Below are 17,531 nucleotides of genomic sequence, written 5' to 3'. Positions count from 1 at the left end.
CGCATTGTGTGCTTGCCCCGAGGCCTACTGGAGACAGAGAAGATAAGCCACGCTCAATAGTAATTAGATTCCTTCGATACAATACCAAAGTGGAGATTCTATGAAGGGCCTGGGGTAAGAAGAGGATGTTTTTGGATGGTAAATTAATATATTTTAATCAAGATTACCCCTGGCAGTTCTGAAGTAAAATGAATATTAAAGTAATACTCTGAAGTAAAGCAAATATTAAAGCAAGGAAAGATTAGATTCCAAACCCCGTACCCTGCTAAACTGCGGGTGTTTTATGAAGATGGGATCCAACTGTATCAGACAGTGGAAGAAACGACTACAGACTAGCAGACAAGCGACTACAGACTTCAGACAGAGGGTTGCCCGTCAGCGGGATCAAACTGAGGGAAAGCCTGGCTGAGCAGTTATCCCACTCTGCTTGGGAAATAGTGAGAGAATCGAGAAAGCAGGGGACGGGAGGAGGGCGAAAGAAATATATCAGAAAGAGACTGGGAGTTTTCCGAAGACAGCCCTCACCCCTTCCAGAAGAGCCATAAGATTTGGCTAACTTTAAAAATGTTGAGAAGCTAAATGGAAGCAAAAATAGATGGTGATATACCTATCTTGAGAAATACTTATTATAATGTGGATTTTATATTACTCAATTATTTTTTATTCATTTATTCACTTCTTTTTCCCCACCTAAATGAGAATATATATATATAGATATATGGGAGGAATACACAGGGAAATAATTTCTGTGTAATGGATATAGATTTGTTCACTTACTTTTATGGGTACTGCAATGGGAGCCCTCAACTCACAGCTAGGAGGGGCTATCTAGCTGAACCCAGGGTCATCTACTAGAGACCTCAGCCTTGGAATCACACCTTCATTGTCTTTTTTTAAATTATTTGCGTTTCTTGGTTCTTAATTGTTCAGGGAGTAGATCGATTAAGCTTTATTCTGCTAATTTCAATGATATATTGACAGATAAATACACATGGCTAAGGACAAAGTAAAATTCATTTCTTTTAATGTCAATGGGCTGTTAAATCCAATCAAACGTAGTAGAATCCTATTCAAAATGAAAAAAAGAACAAGCCCATGTAGTATATTTACAGGAAACTCACTTAAGTGGTAATGAGCATTGAAAACTAAAGAGAATGGGCTTCACTAATTTGTTTTTCTCCTCATTTAAATCAGAACATAGGAGAGGAGTTGTTATTCTTATCTCAAACAAGCTAAATTTTAAAAAAGTATTTGAAATGGGAGATAAGGAGGGCAGATATATTCTGGTAAGGGGGACTATAGACGGAAATTCAGTTACTCTATTGAATATATATGCACCCCCAGGAAGTGAAATTAGTTTCTTTCAGAAAATTACTAATATTATGATAACGGGAGCAGAAAGTCTCCTTATATGTGGGGAAGATTTAAATTTACAATTACAACCAAAGTTAGACTCTTCCAATAGAAAAACCTATGAAACAAAATCCTCATATAAGAAAGTTAATACACTTTTTGGAGATGTTGATATTGGAGGGACCTTTTCCCCAACAGAAGGGATTACACTCATTATTCTGCCCCCCATTCTGTATATACAAGAATAGACTATTTCATAACATTTGGAAAAGACAAAGACAATATAAATACCTGTGGAATTGGGACAATAGATGTAAGTGATCATGCACCTATATATTCATCTGTTGATTTTGACTTACAACCAAAGAATACAATTTGGAAACTAAATTCAAGTCTGCTCAATGATCCCTACTTGAAGGAACAAATTGAAAAAGAAATTGGTCTTTACTTAGAATTCAATGCTAATGGAGAGGTTTCACCTCCCATTCTATGAGATACTCTGAAGGCTGATTTAAGAGGGAAAATTATAGTGAAATCTTCATATAAGAAAAAAAATAAGGAAGAAAACATTAGAGGAATTACAAAATAGGCTGAAGGAACTAGAAAAAAAACACAAATTGAATTTGGCACGGGATACATTAGAGGAAATTTAAAAAAATTAGGAATGAAATTAATAGTTTGGCTATGCAAGAAATTAGGAAAAATTTAATGTTTCTGAAACAGAGACATTATGAAAGTGGATCTAAGTCTATGAAAATACTGGCGTGGAAACTGAAAAAAAAAAGATAGCAGAAAATACAATTAATTGAATTAGGAATCCAAGAACAAAAACAGTAAAAAATAAGCTAAGTGAAATTCAAGAAGCTTTAGAAGTGTTTTACAAAACTCTATATTCCAAAGTTCCAGGGGGAAGCATAACCCAAATTGACACCTTCCTGAATTCTCTAGTGTTAAAGTAAAGAACAAAATAGAACGATGACTGCTGACATAACTGAAGTTGAACTAAAAGCTGCCATTAGTAGGCTTAAATTAAGCAAGTCACCACGATCAGATGGGTATACGGCAGAGTGGTACAAAACATTTAAAAATGAGTTCATTCCTGTCTTACTCCCCACACTGAACTGGGCTCTAAAAAAGGCACAAATGCCGCCTAGCTGGAAGGAAGCGATAACCTCAGCTATACCAAAAGAAGGCAAGGATGAAATGAAATGTGGGTCATTTAGACCAATATCCGTTCTTAATGTAGATTATAGATTATTTACTTCCATCATGGCCAAATGATTAGAAGAGTTTCTACCCATACTGATACACAACAATCAGACAGATTTTATACAACAACGACAAACACAAGACAATATATGAAGGGCACTTCACATTATGAATTATATACAAAAAAATAAAATTGAAGCAATAGTGATAAGCGTGGACGCTGAAAAGGCATTTGATTTGGTTAATTGGAATTTTCTTTACAGAGTTTTACATAGATTTGGTTTCCGTAACACAATTATTAAATCTATATAGGCACTATATGACAACCCTACTGCTAGGATTAAAATCAATGGATATTTATCAAATAGTCTTCCCCTAGAAAGGGGCACTGCTACTCTTCGCATTATATCTGGAACCATTATCTCAATACATCAGAGAAGATGAAGGTATCAGTAGAATTACTATTAAAGGGACAGAGCATAAATTGGCTTGTTATGCGGATGACATTTTGATCTACCTAGGGCAACCAACATACTCTTTACCTAAATTGATGCAGTCCTTTGAACAATATGGTCAATTATCAGGATACAAGATCAACATAGATAAAACCCATTTTCTTTCATATAACTATAGCCCACCAAGAGAAATTGAAAGTAGATACCCCTGGGCATGGCAAACAGAGTCTTTCAAATACTTGGGCATCATTATGTCAAAAGATTTGGCAAAATTATCAGAATGCAATTATCAGCCTATATATAAAAAAATCAAGGAAGATATACAAGATGGAACCTAGTACCTTTTTTTAGTTTCAGTTCAAGGATTGAATCTATTAAAATGAATAAACTGCCCAGACTATTATATCTCTTTCAAACCCTACCAATAGAGATTAATCAAAATCAATTCAATGAATGAAACAAAATGTTATCAAGATATATTTGGCAGGGTAAAAGGCCTAGAGTTTGCCTCAAAACCTTGCAATTAGCCAAGGAAAAGGGGGGATGGGGCTTGCCTTCTCTTAGAGATTATTATTTTGCAGTACAGTTGAGAGCTGTGATAGGTTGATGCAACCCATCATATGACGCTCAATGGAAAAACATTGAGGAGCGGGTACTTCCCAGCCCTATACAGGCAATTTTGGCTGATAACAACCTACAAAGGTACATAAATACTGTTGATAACCCATGGGTGAAATAAACTCTTAAAATATGGAAAACTATTATATAAGTATATAAGCTAGAGGGAGATATTGCAATTCTTAAATGGTGTGCATACGACCCGGAATTTACGCCGAATAAACTGGATGCTAGATTTAAGGACTGGACAGCTAAAGGAATAACTGTTCAGTTTTGAAATGCTTCAAGAGAAACACTTATTAGGAAAACAAGACTTTTATTGGTATTTACAGATGTGACAATATGTTAATAGGATGGTTAAAAACGTAACCAAGGCAAATACATGTTTGATAAAGATATTTAGAAAAGCATATAATTCAGATAACTGTAGTAGAATCATATCAAGCGTGTATAAGGGTTTGTCAAATCTTAAAACACAATTGACTTCATACAACTCATCCCAAGATGGCTTTTTAGTACAGCTTGTTGAGCCTACTAGGGGATCGACTGTACTGGATTGGGTATTGTGTAATGAACCAGAGGTGATTAGAGAGATTGGGGTGAGGAATCCTTGGAGGCAGTGATCATAACATGATTGAGTTCACTGTGAAATTTGAGAAAGAGAAGCCGAAATTCAATGTGTCGGTATTTCAGTGGAGTAAAGGAAATTACAGTGGCATGAGAGAGGAACTGGCCAAAGTTGACTGGAAAGTGACACTAGCGGGAAGGACGGCAGAGCAGCATTGGCTGGAGTTTATGTGAGAAGTGAGGAAGGTGCAAGAAAGATATATTCCAAAAAAGAAGAAATTTTCAAATGGAAAAAGGATGCAACATTATTGGGAAGACAGAGGATTGGGAAGTTTTTAAAAGCTTACAAAAGGGAACTAAGAAGGTCATTAAGAAGGAAAAGATGAACTATGAAAGGAAGCTAGCAAATAATATCAAAGAGGATACTAAAAGCTTTTTCAAGTATATAAAGAGTAAAAGACAGGTGAGTGTAGATATAGGACTGATAGAAAATGATGCTGAAGAAATTGTAGTAGGGGATAAGGAGCTGGTGGAGGAACTGAACGAGTATTTTGCATCATTCTTCACTGAGGACCAACAGTATACCGGACACTTAAGGGTGTCAGGGAAGAGAAGTGTGCGCAGTCACAATTATGACAGGAAGCTGAATAATCTAAGGGTAGATAAATCTCCCAGACCAGGTGGAATGCATCCTCGTATTCTGAAGGAAGTAGCTGTGGAGATTGCGGAGGCATTAGCAATGATCTTTCAAAAGTCAATAGATTCTGGCATGGTTCTGGAGGACTGGAAGATTGCAAATGTCACACCACTATTTAAGAGGGGGGCAAGGAAGCAAAAAGGAAATTATAGACCTGTTAGCTTGACATCGGTGGTTGGGAAGTTGTTGGAGTTGATTGTCAAAGATGAGGTTACGGAGTACCTGGAAGCATATGACAAGATAGGCAGAACTCAGCATGGTTTCCTTAAAGGAAAATCCTGCCTGACAAACCTGTTGCAATATTTTGAGGAAATTACAAGTAGGTTAGACAAGGGAGATACAGTGGATGTTGTGTATTTGGATTTTCAGAAGGCCTTTGACATGGTGCTGCACATGAGGCTGCTAAACAAGAAAAGAGCCCATGGAATTACGGGAAAGTTACATACTTGGATAGAGCATTGGCTGATTGGCAGGAAACAGAGAGTGGGAATAAAGGGATCCCATTCTGGTTGGCTGCCGTTTACCAGTGGTGTTCCACAAGGGTCCATGTTGGGGCCGCTTCTTTTTACGTGGTATATCAACGATTTGGATTATGGAATAGATGGCTTTGTGGCTAAGTTTGCTGGTGATACAAAGATAGGTGGAGGGGCCAGTAGTGCTGAGGAAACAGAGAGTCTGCAGAGAGACTTGGATAGATTAGGAGAATGGGCAAAGAAGTGGCAGATGAAATACAATGTTGGAAAGTGTATGGTCATGCACTTTGGTAGAAGAAATAAATGGGCAGACTATTATTTAAATAGGGAGAGAATTCAAGGTTCTGAGATGCAACGGGACTTGGAAGTCCTCGTACAGGATACCTTAAGGTTAACCTCCAGGTTGAGTTGGTGGTGAAGAAGACAAATGGAATGTTGTCATTCGTTTCTAGAGGAATATAGGAGCAGGGATGTGATATTGAGGTAAGACCTCACTTGGAGTACTGTGTGTAGTTTTGGGCTCCTTATTTAAGAAAGGATGTGCTGATGTTGGAGAGGATTCAGAGAAGATTCACTCGAATGATTCCAGGAATGAGAGGATTAACATATGAGTAACATTTGACCGCTCTTGGACTGTACTCCTTGGAGTTTAGAAGAATGAGGGGGGACCTCATGGAAACATATTGAATGTTGAAAGGCATGGACAAAGTGGATGTGGCAAAGTTGTTTCCCGTGGTGGGGGAGTTTGGTACGAGAGGGCATGACTTAAGGATTGAAGGGCACTCATTCAGAACAGAGATGCAAAGAAATTTTTTTAGCCAGAGGGTGGTGAATCTGTGGAATTTGTTGCCACGGGCGGCAGTGGAGGCCAAGTCATTGGGTGTATTTAAGGCAGAGATTGATAGGTATCTGAGTAGCCAGGGCATCAAAGGTTATGGTGAGAAGGCGGGGGAGTGGGACTAAATGGGAGAATGGATCAGCTCATGATAAAATGGCGGAGCAGACTCGATGGGTCGATTGGCCGACTTCTGCTCCTTTGTCTTATGGCCTTATTAAAACAAAATGGGAGAAGGAAGGAGAGATAATTATATCTGAGGAAGAATGAACAATAATATGGAGGTATCAATGGAAGTGTACCAGTTCACAGAAATGGAGGAAGTTCGGATAGAAAATCTTGATAAGGTATTTTATTACACCCTCTCAGAAATCCCATTATGATAGTAACCTCCTTGTTTGCTGGAGAAATTGTGGAAATCAAAATGCAAACCATTATCATATTTTCTGGGAATGCCCCATTATCAAAGACTATTGGAGTGGGATACACAGTGCCCTACAAGACATCTTTAAATGTGAAATACCCTTAGAAAGTAAGACCATATGTTTTGGGTATATATCTCAAGAATGGTTGAAAAGAGATAAATAATGAATATACTGTTGGTGGCTGGTAAACAAATTCTTACTAGGAAATGGTTATCACAGGAGAGCTCAACCTTAAATGCATGGATGGAAATTACAATGGACATTTACAAAGTGGAGAACATAACAGCATCTGTTAATCATAAGTTGGAACAATTTGATTCATACTGGGAAAAATGGTTTAACTACATAACACCTCATAGGCCTGATTTTATTTTCACAAATCAAGTCAAGTCACTTTTTATTGTTATTTTGACCATAACTGCTGGTACAGTGCACAGTAAAAACGAGACAATGTTTTTCAGGACCATGGTGCTACATGAAGCAGTACAAAAACTACACTGAACTACATACAAACAACACAGAAAAAGACTACACTAGACTACAGACCTACCCAGGACTGCATAAAGTGCACAAAACAGTGCAGGCATTACAATAAATAATAAACAAGACAATAGGCACAGTAGAGGACAGTAAATTGGTGTCAGTCCAGGCTCTGGGTATTGAGGTGTCTGATAGCTTTGGGGAAGAAACTGTTATATAGTCTGATTGTGAGAGCCAGAATGCCTTGGTGCCTTTTCCCAGAATGCAGGAGGGAGAAGAGTTTCGTGGGGTCCTTCATAATGCTGTTTGCTTTGTGGATGCAGCGTGTAGTGTAAATGTCTGTAAATGGCGGGAAGAGATTATCTTCTCAGCTGACCTCAATTTCTGAATCAGGCAGTGATGCTGCTGCTCAGGATGCTCTCAATACAACCCCTGTAAAATGTGGTAAGGATGGGAGGTGGGAGATGGACTTTCCTCAGCCTTCGCAGAAAGTAGAGATGCTGCTGGGCTTTCTTTGCTATGGAGCTGGTGTTGAGGGACCAGGTGAGATTCTCCGCCAGGAGAACAATCAATGAATATGTTGTAAAAGAAAAGATCACTCCCTACTTGTACATAGTTTTCTCCTTTTGTTTGTTCTTTCTTTCCTCTCTTTTCTATAAGTGTATACCTCAGATAAATATTATGTGGAGATTTGTGGCATTTATGACTATATGATATATATGTACAATATCTGAAATACATCTTATGGAAATGTTTGTTTGATAATGAACTTCAATAAAAAAATAAATTGCAAAAAAAAGATATCTCGTAGGCATTCAACAAATTCACTCTCTTGAGATCCAATACCAACCTGATTTTCCCAATCGACCTGCATGTTAAAATCTCCCATGACTACCATAACATTGCCCTTTTGACTCGCCTTTTCTATTTCCTTTTGTAATTTGTAGTTCACCTCCCAGCCACTGTTGGGAGGCCTGTATATAAACTGCCATCAACATCTTTTTACTCTTGCAGTTTCTTTACCCAATCCACAAGGATTCAACATTTTCCGATCCTATATCACATCTTTCTACCGATGTGATGCCATTCTTTACCAGTAGAGCCCACACCACCCCCTCTGCCTACCTTTCTATTGTTACATACCCTGTAACTAGGTGTCTTACCAGCAAAAATAGAAGTATCCGTTGGAGTCTGGTACTATTTTCAAAACAGTGTTTATTAGTAAAAATATACAAATAAATATCAACAATGCAAATATACAGATAATACACGTTAGCAATACTAAACCTAAAAGTGTGGGTATAATAATAATCAATAATAAACAAGCTCTATCGATGTCTAGGGGATAATGAATTGTCATATGTGAATATAAAGTTCAGTTCAGTTCATACAGGCTGAGGTAGTTGTTGGTCGATGTTTTGTAATAGAGAGAGAGAGAGAGAGAGAGAGAGAGAGAGAGAGAGAGAGAGAGAGAGAGAGAGAGGGAGAGAGGGAGAGAGGGAGAGAGGGAGAGAGGGAGAGAGGGAGAGAGGGAGAGAGAGAGAGAGAGAGAGATCAAACAGTGACAGCCAGTCAAACCTTCCTTTACGATCTTGATCCGTCAATGTGTTGTTGTGGCCATTCAGGTATGACCCCTCTGTTCTTTAGCTAGACTGTTCTTCTATGGCAGGCAAGGGTGGACACACACACAAGCCCCCACCGGCCTCGCTATAAACACTGTGAGTTAAAATTGACCAATCCTTCGTTTGGTCTCTGATGCCCCACCCTTTCTCGTGGGTTCCAACACTTAAGCAGTGCTCACTGGTGTGTCTCTTGGTGCGTCTCCTGGTGTGTCTGAGGGGTGTCTCCCCAGACCTCACTTTTATCCCTACTCACGGGGTCTCAGGTGTCAATCAGTTTTGAATGGCTTAGCCCATCAAACCAGCCCACTCCGGCTGTCCACTGAGGAATTTTAATGAACAGAATGGTACCAAGTAAACAATCTTTCTCCGAAGCCATAAGTCTTACAGGAGTCATAATATGGTGGAACAACAAGTCTCTTCCTCCCTGTGTTATCTTGCCCTTGTCTGAAGCAAATGTTCCAGTCCCAGTATGTTTTTGTTCCATCTCTTTCTCTCTCATTAGCAGCCTGGAAACAGTAACGGTTTGTAATTCTCCCAGGGGAGGGGGACATGGGCAACCTTGCACCCTTCTGCCCATCAGAGCTGTTCATCCTTCGTAACACTATCCATAGAACCATAAAACATTACAGTACAGAAACAGGCCTTCTGACCCTTCTTGGCTGTGCCAAACCATTTTTCTGCCTAGTCGCACTGACCTGCACCTGGACCATAGCCCTCCATACACCTCTCATCCATGTACCTGTCCAAGTTTTCTTAAATGTTAAAAGTGAGCCTGCATTTACACTTCATCTGGCAGCTCATTCCACACTCCCACCACTCTCTGTGTGAAGAAACCCCCCCCCCCCATGTTCCCTTTAAACTTTTCCCCCTTCACCCTTAACCCATGTCCTCTGGTTTTTTTCTCCCCTAACCTCAGTGGAAAAGCCTGCTTGCATTCACTCTATCTATACCCATCATAATTTTATATACCTCTATCAAATCACCCTTCATTCTTCTACGCTCCAGGGAATAAAGTCCTAACCTATTCAACCTTTATCTGTAATTCAGTTTCTCAAGTCCCGACACCATCCTTGTAAACCTTCTCTGCACTCTTTCAACCTTATTAATATCCTTCCTGTAATTTGGTGACCAAAATTGCACCCATATAATGTGTAATCATGGGCATTTAGTTGCCAACAACAATTATCCTTCAGCCAAGATTCAGTGATGGTCACAACATCATACCTGGCAATCTGAAGTAGTGGCAACAAGATTATTTCTTATGCAACGTGCATTTAGATACAACACCTTGAGTACCGTATTTGCTATCCTTTCTGATTCTGCATCCCTAATGTTTTGATACTTAGCCTGTTGGCTGCAACTAAGTCCTATCACCTGCCTGCCCTTCCTGACAGTCTGACTGCACGCTATCTTTACTTCTTTACCATCTGTCCTATCTTGAGTCCCTTCACTCTGGTTTCCATCCCCCTGCCAAATCAGTTTAAACCCTCCCAACAGCTCTAACAAACCTGCCCATGAGAATATTGGTGCAACCTGTCACTTTTGAACAGGTCATACCTCCCCCAGAAGAGATCCCAATGATCCAAGAACCTGAAGCCCTGCCCCCTGCACCAGCTTCACAGCCATGCATTTATCTACCAAATCATCTTGTTCCTAACCTCAGTGGTGCATGGCACAGGCAACAATCCAGAAATTACTACAAGGGAGGTCCTGCTTCTCAGCTTTCTACCTAGCTTTCTAAATTCTGTTTTCAGGACCTCATTGCTTTTCCTTCATATGTCATTGGTACCAATATGTACCAAAACATCTGGCTGCTCCTCCTCCCTATCCAAAATGCATGGACATGATCTGAGTCACCCCTGACCCTGGCACCTGGGAAGTAACATACCATCCGGGTGTCCTGTTCACATCCCTAGAATCTCCTGTCTGTTCCCCTCACTACTGAGTCCCTTGTCAATACCACTTCCCTTCTTCTCTTTCCCTTCTGCACCACGACCTATGCTCAGTGCCTGTAACACGGTCGCTGTGGCAATCTCCCAGGAGGTCACCCCCCACAAAAGTATCCAAAGCAGTATACTTGTGTTTGAGGGAAATGGCCACAGGAGTTCTCTGCTCTAACTGCCTATTTTCATTTCTCCTGACAGTCACCCAGGTACTCACCTCCTGCAACTTCGGGGTGACTACTTTCCTGTAACTTTGATCAATTAATCTCCTCGCTGTCTCATACAAGCCAAAGGTCATCCAGTTGCTGGTCTAGATCCCTAACATGGTCTTCAAGGAGCTGCAGCAGAATGCACTTCATGCAGATATAGTTCCCTGGGAGACTCTGGGTCTCCCAGTTCTCCAACATCCAGCACGAAGAACATACCACAGCCATTTAAATGGTACAGTAAGAGAGGAAAAAAGATAAAAAGGAAACCTTAACAGACATTTTACACAGAGTCAATGCCTCTTCCAAGCCGAAGCCTCTTTTGAGCCAAAGCCTGTTGCTTCTACTCTCACCAGCCTCTTTTGAGCCAAAGCCTGTTGCTTCTACTCTCACCACCAGCCTACTCCCAACAACAGCCACTCTGCTTATCCCTTCTGTACTTTTAGTTAGTTTGTAGAGCTCTGTTCATGCTGAGCTCTATTACATGGAGTGCTGCCACAAGAAAGCAATGTCCATCATTAAAGACCCCCACCATCCAGACCATGCTATCTTCTCACTGCTAGGTCTATAAAAATAACTAAGTTATCAGGGAATTTGGCCTGAGCTGGAATCAGTTTTTCTGTTCCTATGATAAATGACTTGTCTGTTGTTACAGTCAATAAATTGTCATCAGAGAAAGTTAATAAATTGTCATCAGAGAAAACTTCCTTTATCTTTTGTTTCTGAAACATTTCTTAGTAATTCTATTAACCCTTCAATATCAAAGCAATGTTCTTGGTGTCAATAGTGTCATCCATGAGAACCCTCTCTCACTTGCAGATCAGAAGATTGTGAGTCCCACTCCATTGATATTTGCATAAAATTAAGAGAAATATTCCAATGTAGCATTGAGGTGCTGCTACACTGTGGAAAATGTCATCTTCTAGCAGAGGTATTGAACTGAGGCTCATGCAGATGTGTGGAAAAGATCCATGGCATTATTTCAAAGAAGAGTTGGGATCTTATCCTTGGTGTCCAGGACAATTTTCTTACCATTCAGACAAACACTAAAATTAAATATTTGGTCATTATCACGTTGCTGTTTGTAGGAGTTGGCCGTGCACATATTGCACATTGCAAAAGTGGCTCTCTTGGCTATAAGGCAACTTAGGTCTTTTTGAGGATGCATTATAAATCTGAGTCATGCTTTACTTATATAATTGTCCATCATTGTATTCAACTGAAATACTTGTAACTTTAACAGGTTCTCAGATTAACTACTTGATGAAAAAGCTGCGTATTTACATCTCATCTGATGCACAGATCAACATCAGTAATGTGAACAGTCAAAACCTTGCCTACCTGGCGAGCTGCATTCATGAGGCGGTGGTCTCCAGTTCTGAAGATAGTCCAGTCAGCATATTAAACAATTAATGTTCAATTTCATTGTTTAAATATTCACTTTTCATGTTGGCTTTACGTAATATGATAAAATGGACTATTTCTAATCACATTGATATTTAAATGAGCTTTATTAGAGTTACAAAAGAACAATTAAAGACATGTTAACAGTCAAAGTTGTCTCAGTAATAGGAAACGAGGTGATAGTGGCGGGGTGCTTTGAATGGAAGTCTATAGGGATCAGTCCTTTGAATTTTGCTTTTTGTTATATACATCAACAATTTGGATATGGATTGGGGGGTGTAATTAGCAAGTTTGTAGATGACACAAATTTTGGTGGTATTGTTGAGGAGGTTACAGAGCAATACTGATCAACTTAGCAAGAAATGGCAGCTGTAATTTAATCGCAATAAGTATGAAGTGATTATAATTGGGTTTAGAATTAGCTTGCCCACAGAAGGCAGAGGGTGGTAGTAGATGGAACATATTCTGCCTGGAGGTCTGTGACCCCTGTTCTGCTTGATTTTTAGAAATGACTTGGATGGGAAGGTAATTTTGTAGTTGACATGGTGTGGATAAGCTAAATGTTGTCATAGGTTAGAATGGGACATTGACTAGATGAAGAGCTGGGCTGAGAAGTAGGCAGATGGAGTTCAATCAGGAGAAATATGAATTGTTACACTTTAGAATGTTGAACTTGAAGGCAGAGTACAAGGTCATTGGCAGGATTTTTTAGCAGTTTAGATGAACAAAGGGTTCTTGGGGTCCACGTCCATAGATTCCTCAAAGCTGCCGCGCAAGTTGTTAAGATGACATCAAGTGCGTTGACTTTCATTAGTTGGTGATTTGAATTCCAAAGCCATAAGGTAATGTTGCAGCTCTATAAAACTCTGGTTAGACCAGACTTGGAGTATTGTGTTAAGATACTGTATGTTCACCTTATTATAGGAATGATGTGAAAGCCTTAGAGAGAGTGCATAGGAGATTTACCATGATGATGTCTGGATTAGAGAGCATGTTTGATGAGGAAAGGTTAAGCGAGCTAAGATGTTTCTGTTTGAATCAAAGAAGCATGAGAGATGACCTGGTAGAGGTGTATAAAATTATAAGAGGGATTGATAGACTAGACAGCTAGAGAATGTTTTCCAGGATGGGAGTGGTTAATAAAAGGGGAGATACAATAATTTTAAGGCGACTGGAGGAAACTATAGGGGAGTTTGTCAGAAAAAAGTATTTTTTACATAGGGGAACCTGCTGCCAGGTAGATGCAGATACATTGTGGACATTTAAGAGACTCTTAGATATGCACATGGATGAGATGATAGAAAAATGGAGGGCTATGTGAGAGCGAAAGGGTTAGATTGATTATGGAGTAGGTTAAAAGACTGGCATGTCTAGGACAGAAGGGCCTGTACTGTTCCATGTCTATGATGATGGTGGAGGCAGGTACTCACAACGTTTCAAAATTATCTGGGTAAGTGCCTGAATCATCGAATAATTAGAAGGGTTTGTGTTGGTAAATGCGATGAGTTTGGTTGGATTATTGATGGACAGCATGAATCTGGTGAGCTGAAAGTCTTGTTTCTGTGCTAAATGCTTCTGCCATCTCAAATTCATGATTCAGTTACTGCAGGCTGAAGCAGATGCCACTGAAACAATGAAAGACAATATATTTGGTATACCTTCACTTTCAGCTCATATTCAAAAACAAAATGCTGGGAATGTGAGGTGATTATCTGTGCAGTGAGACCAATAATACATTCAGGATGATAGTCAACATCACCAAACTATTTCACCACAGTGATTTTAGAATGAGGGTCACAGGGAAAAATAAACTCAGGTAAATTATGTTTTAAGAATTATATTTCAAAAATTTCTAGAATCTTGTAAAATGATATGCCATAGTTACAACTGTTCCATTTCTGGACCAGGGGTTATCATTATTACATCCATCCATAAGACTGTAAGACATAGGCCATTCAGCACATCGGGTCTGCTCCACCATTCCGTCATGGCTGATCCCAGATGCCACTCAACCCCATACACCTGCCTTCTCACCATAACCTTTGATACACTGACCAATAAGGAGACATCAATTTTTTGCTTTAACCATACCCATGGACGGCCTCCACCACAGTCTGTGGCAGAGCATTCTACAGATTCATCACTCTCTGGCTAAAAAAGTTCCTCTTTATCTCTGTTCTAAAAGGTCACCCCTTCAATTCTGAGGCTGTGCCCTCTAGTTCTGGACACCCCCCACCATAAGAAACATCCTCTCCACATCTACCTTATTGTTATGCCGTTGGCCCCCTCCTTTGTGAAAATCGCAAGAACTCTAGTTAAGGGGGGTCAACTGACCCAAGAGAGAGAGACGTGCGGAAGACCACGTTCTCCCAAGAAGCAGAATAAAGGTGACATTGACTATTGTCTCAGGGAGACCACGTGAAAAGCCCTCAGGCAAAGTGGGCTGGTTGAGAGAGAGATCGCATTACCTGCAACTTGATTGACACCTGCGATCCCGTGAAGAAGTATAAAGGCGGGTCTGAGGGGAGGACCCTCAGACGCACCCAGTAGACGCACCCAGTAGACACGAGATCGATTCCCGTGGGAGCGGGATGCCATTTTGAAGGAAGCCACGTGCGTTAGATTCCGAATTTGAATCTGTGGCTAAAACCAACGAAAGACTGCTTTTAAATAACAACGGGGAAGTCTGCTCCCCTGATTCCAAGGATTTGCTCTGCCAAGACGACGGGCAAGTGTGTATCTTTTCTAAATCATCTCTTTCTCTCTACAACGTAAAACAAACCCCAGCGGGTTCCCAGAAAGGAAAAGCCTGCAAACTTCTGAGTGACTCTTTATACTTCCGTTGGACTCAGTATTACCCCCTAGACAATTGTAGAGCTTATTTCTGATTGATTATGGTTACACCGGTGTTTTAGATTGAGTTTTGACGACGTGTATGATCTGAATGTTTTGTATTAACCATACGTTTGTGCCCTTGTTGAATAAAACGTTTGAAAATAGTAGCATCCGACTCAGCTGACCCATCTATCTTTGCTGGTAAGTTACCTGGTTACGGGGTTTTCGTAACACTTATATGGTCATTTAAACATTTGGTAGGTTTCAAGGATATCCCCCCCCATTCTTCTAAGTTCCAGTGAGTACAGGCCCAAAGTTGCCAAATGCTCCTCATAAGTTAACCCTTCACTCCTGGAATCATCCTCATGAATCTCTTCTGCACTCTTTCTCTAATAATAATACTTCCTTACTGAGGTATGAAGCCCAAAACTGTTGACAATCAAGTGCAAGCTGACTAGTGTCTTATAAAACCTCAGCATTACCTCCTTGTTTTTATATTCTGTTCCCCTTGAAATAAATGCCAACATTGTATTTGCTTTCTTTACCACAGACTCAACCTGTAAATTAACTTTCTGGAAGTCTTGCATGAGGATGCCTAAGTCCCTCTGCACCTAGAATGTTTGAATTTTCTCCCCATTTAGATAATAGTCTGCACTTTTGTTCCTTTCACCAAAATGCATTATCATACATTTCCCAACACTATATTCCATCTGCTATTTCTTTGCCCAATCTTCTAATTTGTCTAAGTCCTTCTACAATCATGCTGCTTCATCAGCAATACCTACTCCTCCACCTGTCTTCGTATCATCTACAAACTTTGCCACAAAGGCATCAATTCTATTATCTAAATCATTGACAAACAATGTGAAATGTAGCGGTCCTAGTACTGATCCTGAGGAACACCACTAGCCACTGGCAGCCAACTAGAAAAGACCCCCTTTATTCCCACTCACCTCCTGCCTGTCAGCCATTCCTCTATCCATGCTAGTATCTTTCCTGTCATGACATGGGATTTTATCTTGTTAAGCAACCTTATGTGTGGCACCTTGTCAAATGTCTTTTGAAAATTACACCCTGCTTGCTACTTCCTCGAAAAACTCTAACAGATTTGTCAACCAAGCTATACCTTTACAGAACCCATGCTAACTTTGACTTATTTTGTCATTAGTCTCCAAGTACCCCGAAACCACATCCTAAACAATAGACTTAACAACCACTCTTTCTCAACCACTGAGATTAAGCTAACTGGCCTATATTTCCTTTATTTGCCATCCTTCTTAAAGAGTGGAGTGACATTGCAATTTTCCAGTCCTCTGGAACCATGCCAGAATCAAGTGATTCTTGAAAGATCATGACCAATACATTTGCTATCTCTTCAGCAACCTCTTTCAGAACTCTGGGATGTAGTCTGTCTGGTCCAGGTGACTTATCCATCTTAAGACCTTTCAATTTGCCTAGCACTCTTTCCTTTGTGATAGCAATGTAAGTCACTCCTGCTCCCTGCCACTCATGGACCTCTGACACACTGCTAGTGTCTTCCATAGTAAAGACAAGCAAAGTACTTATTAAGTTCATCTGGTATTTCTTTGTCCTCCATCACTATCTCACCAACATCCTTTTCCAATGGTCCAATATCAACAATCACCTTTTATTTATATAACTGATAAACCTTTTGGTATCCAGCTTTATATTATTGGCTAATTTGCCCTCATACTTCATCTTTTCTCTTCTTTTGTTTTTTTTTTCCAGTTACCTTTTATTGGATTTTGAAAGTTTCCCAATCATCCAACTTCCCACTCACTTTTACTACCTTATGTGCCCTTTCCTTGACTTTTATGCAGTCGACTGTACTTCCTTAGAAGGTTGGCGTCATTCAATGTCTGTAGTGAGATGCTGAAGATGTTCTATAGGTCAGTTATGGAGAGCGCCCTCTTCTTTGTGGTGGCGTGTTGGGGAGGAAGCATTAAGAAGAGGGACGCCTCACGTCTTAATAAGCTGGTAAGGAAGGCGGGCTCTGTCGTGGGCAAAGTACTGGAGAGTTTAACATCGGTAGCTGAGCGAAGGGCGCTGAGTAGGCTACGGTCAATTATGGAAAACTCTGAACATCCTCTACATAGCACCATCCAGAGACAGAGAAGCAGTTTCAGCGACAGGTTACTATCGATGCAATGCTCCTCAGACAGGATGAAGAGGTCAATACTCCCCAATGCCATTAGGCTTTACAATTCTACCGCCAGGACTTAAGAACTTTTTAAAAGCTATTATTAATGCTTTTTGAGATAGTGATTTAGATGCATATCATATTTTTTACTGAGTTAAGTATTGTATGTAATGAGTTTTGCTACAACAAGTGTATGGGACATTGGAAAAAAGTTGAATTTCCCCATGGGGATGAATAAAGTATCTATC

At 40.1% G+C, this 17,531-nt stretch overlaps 1 protein-coding gene across 3 annotated transcripts in view; it reads left to right on the top strand.

Annotated features, from left to right (window-relative positions):
• The window catches only part of LOC140736179 (aspartate aminotransferase, cytoplasmic-like), a 58,054-nt gene extending 42,765 nt beyond the window's left edge, over positions 1–15,289 (top strand). For 2 of the 3 annotated variants that reach the window (XM_073062079.1, XM_073062060.1), the window contains one exon: positions 12,127–15,289. In XM_073062079.1, coding sequence (XP_072918180.1) covers positions 12,127–12,296 — 170 coding nt within the window. In that variant the 3' untranslated portion in view covers positions 12,297–15,289. The remainder of the gene's footprint in view (positions 1–12,126) is intronic. The other variant, XM_073062070.1, reaches the window with a different exon arrangement.
• The last annotated feature ends 2,242 nt before the right edge of the window (positions 15,290–17,531 follow it).

This window comes from Hemitrygon akajei, chromosome 1, assembly GCF_048418815.1.
Source record: "Hemitrygon akajei chromosome 1, sHemAka1.3, whole genome shotgun sequence".
Classification (NCBI taxonomy): domain Eukaryota; kingdom Metazoa; phylum Chordata; class Chondrichthyes; order Myliobatiformes; family Dasyatidae; genus Hemitrygon; species Hemitrygon akajei.
This window is presented reverse-complemented; position numbering and strand designations above follow the sequence as displayed.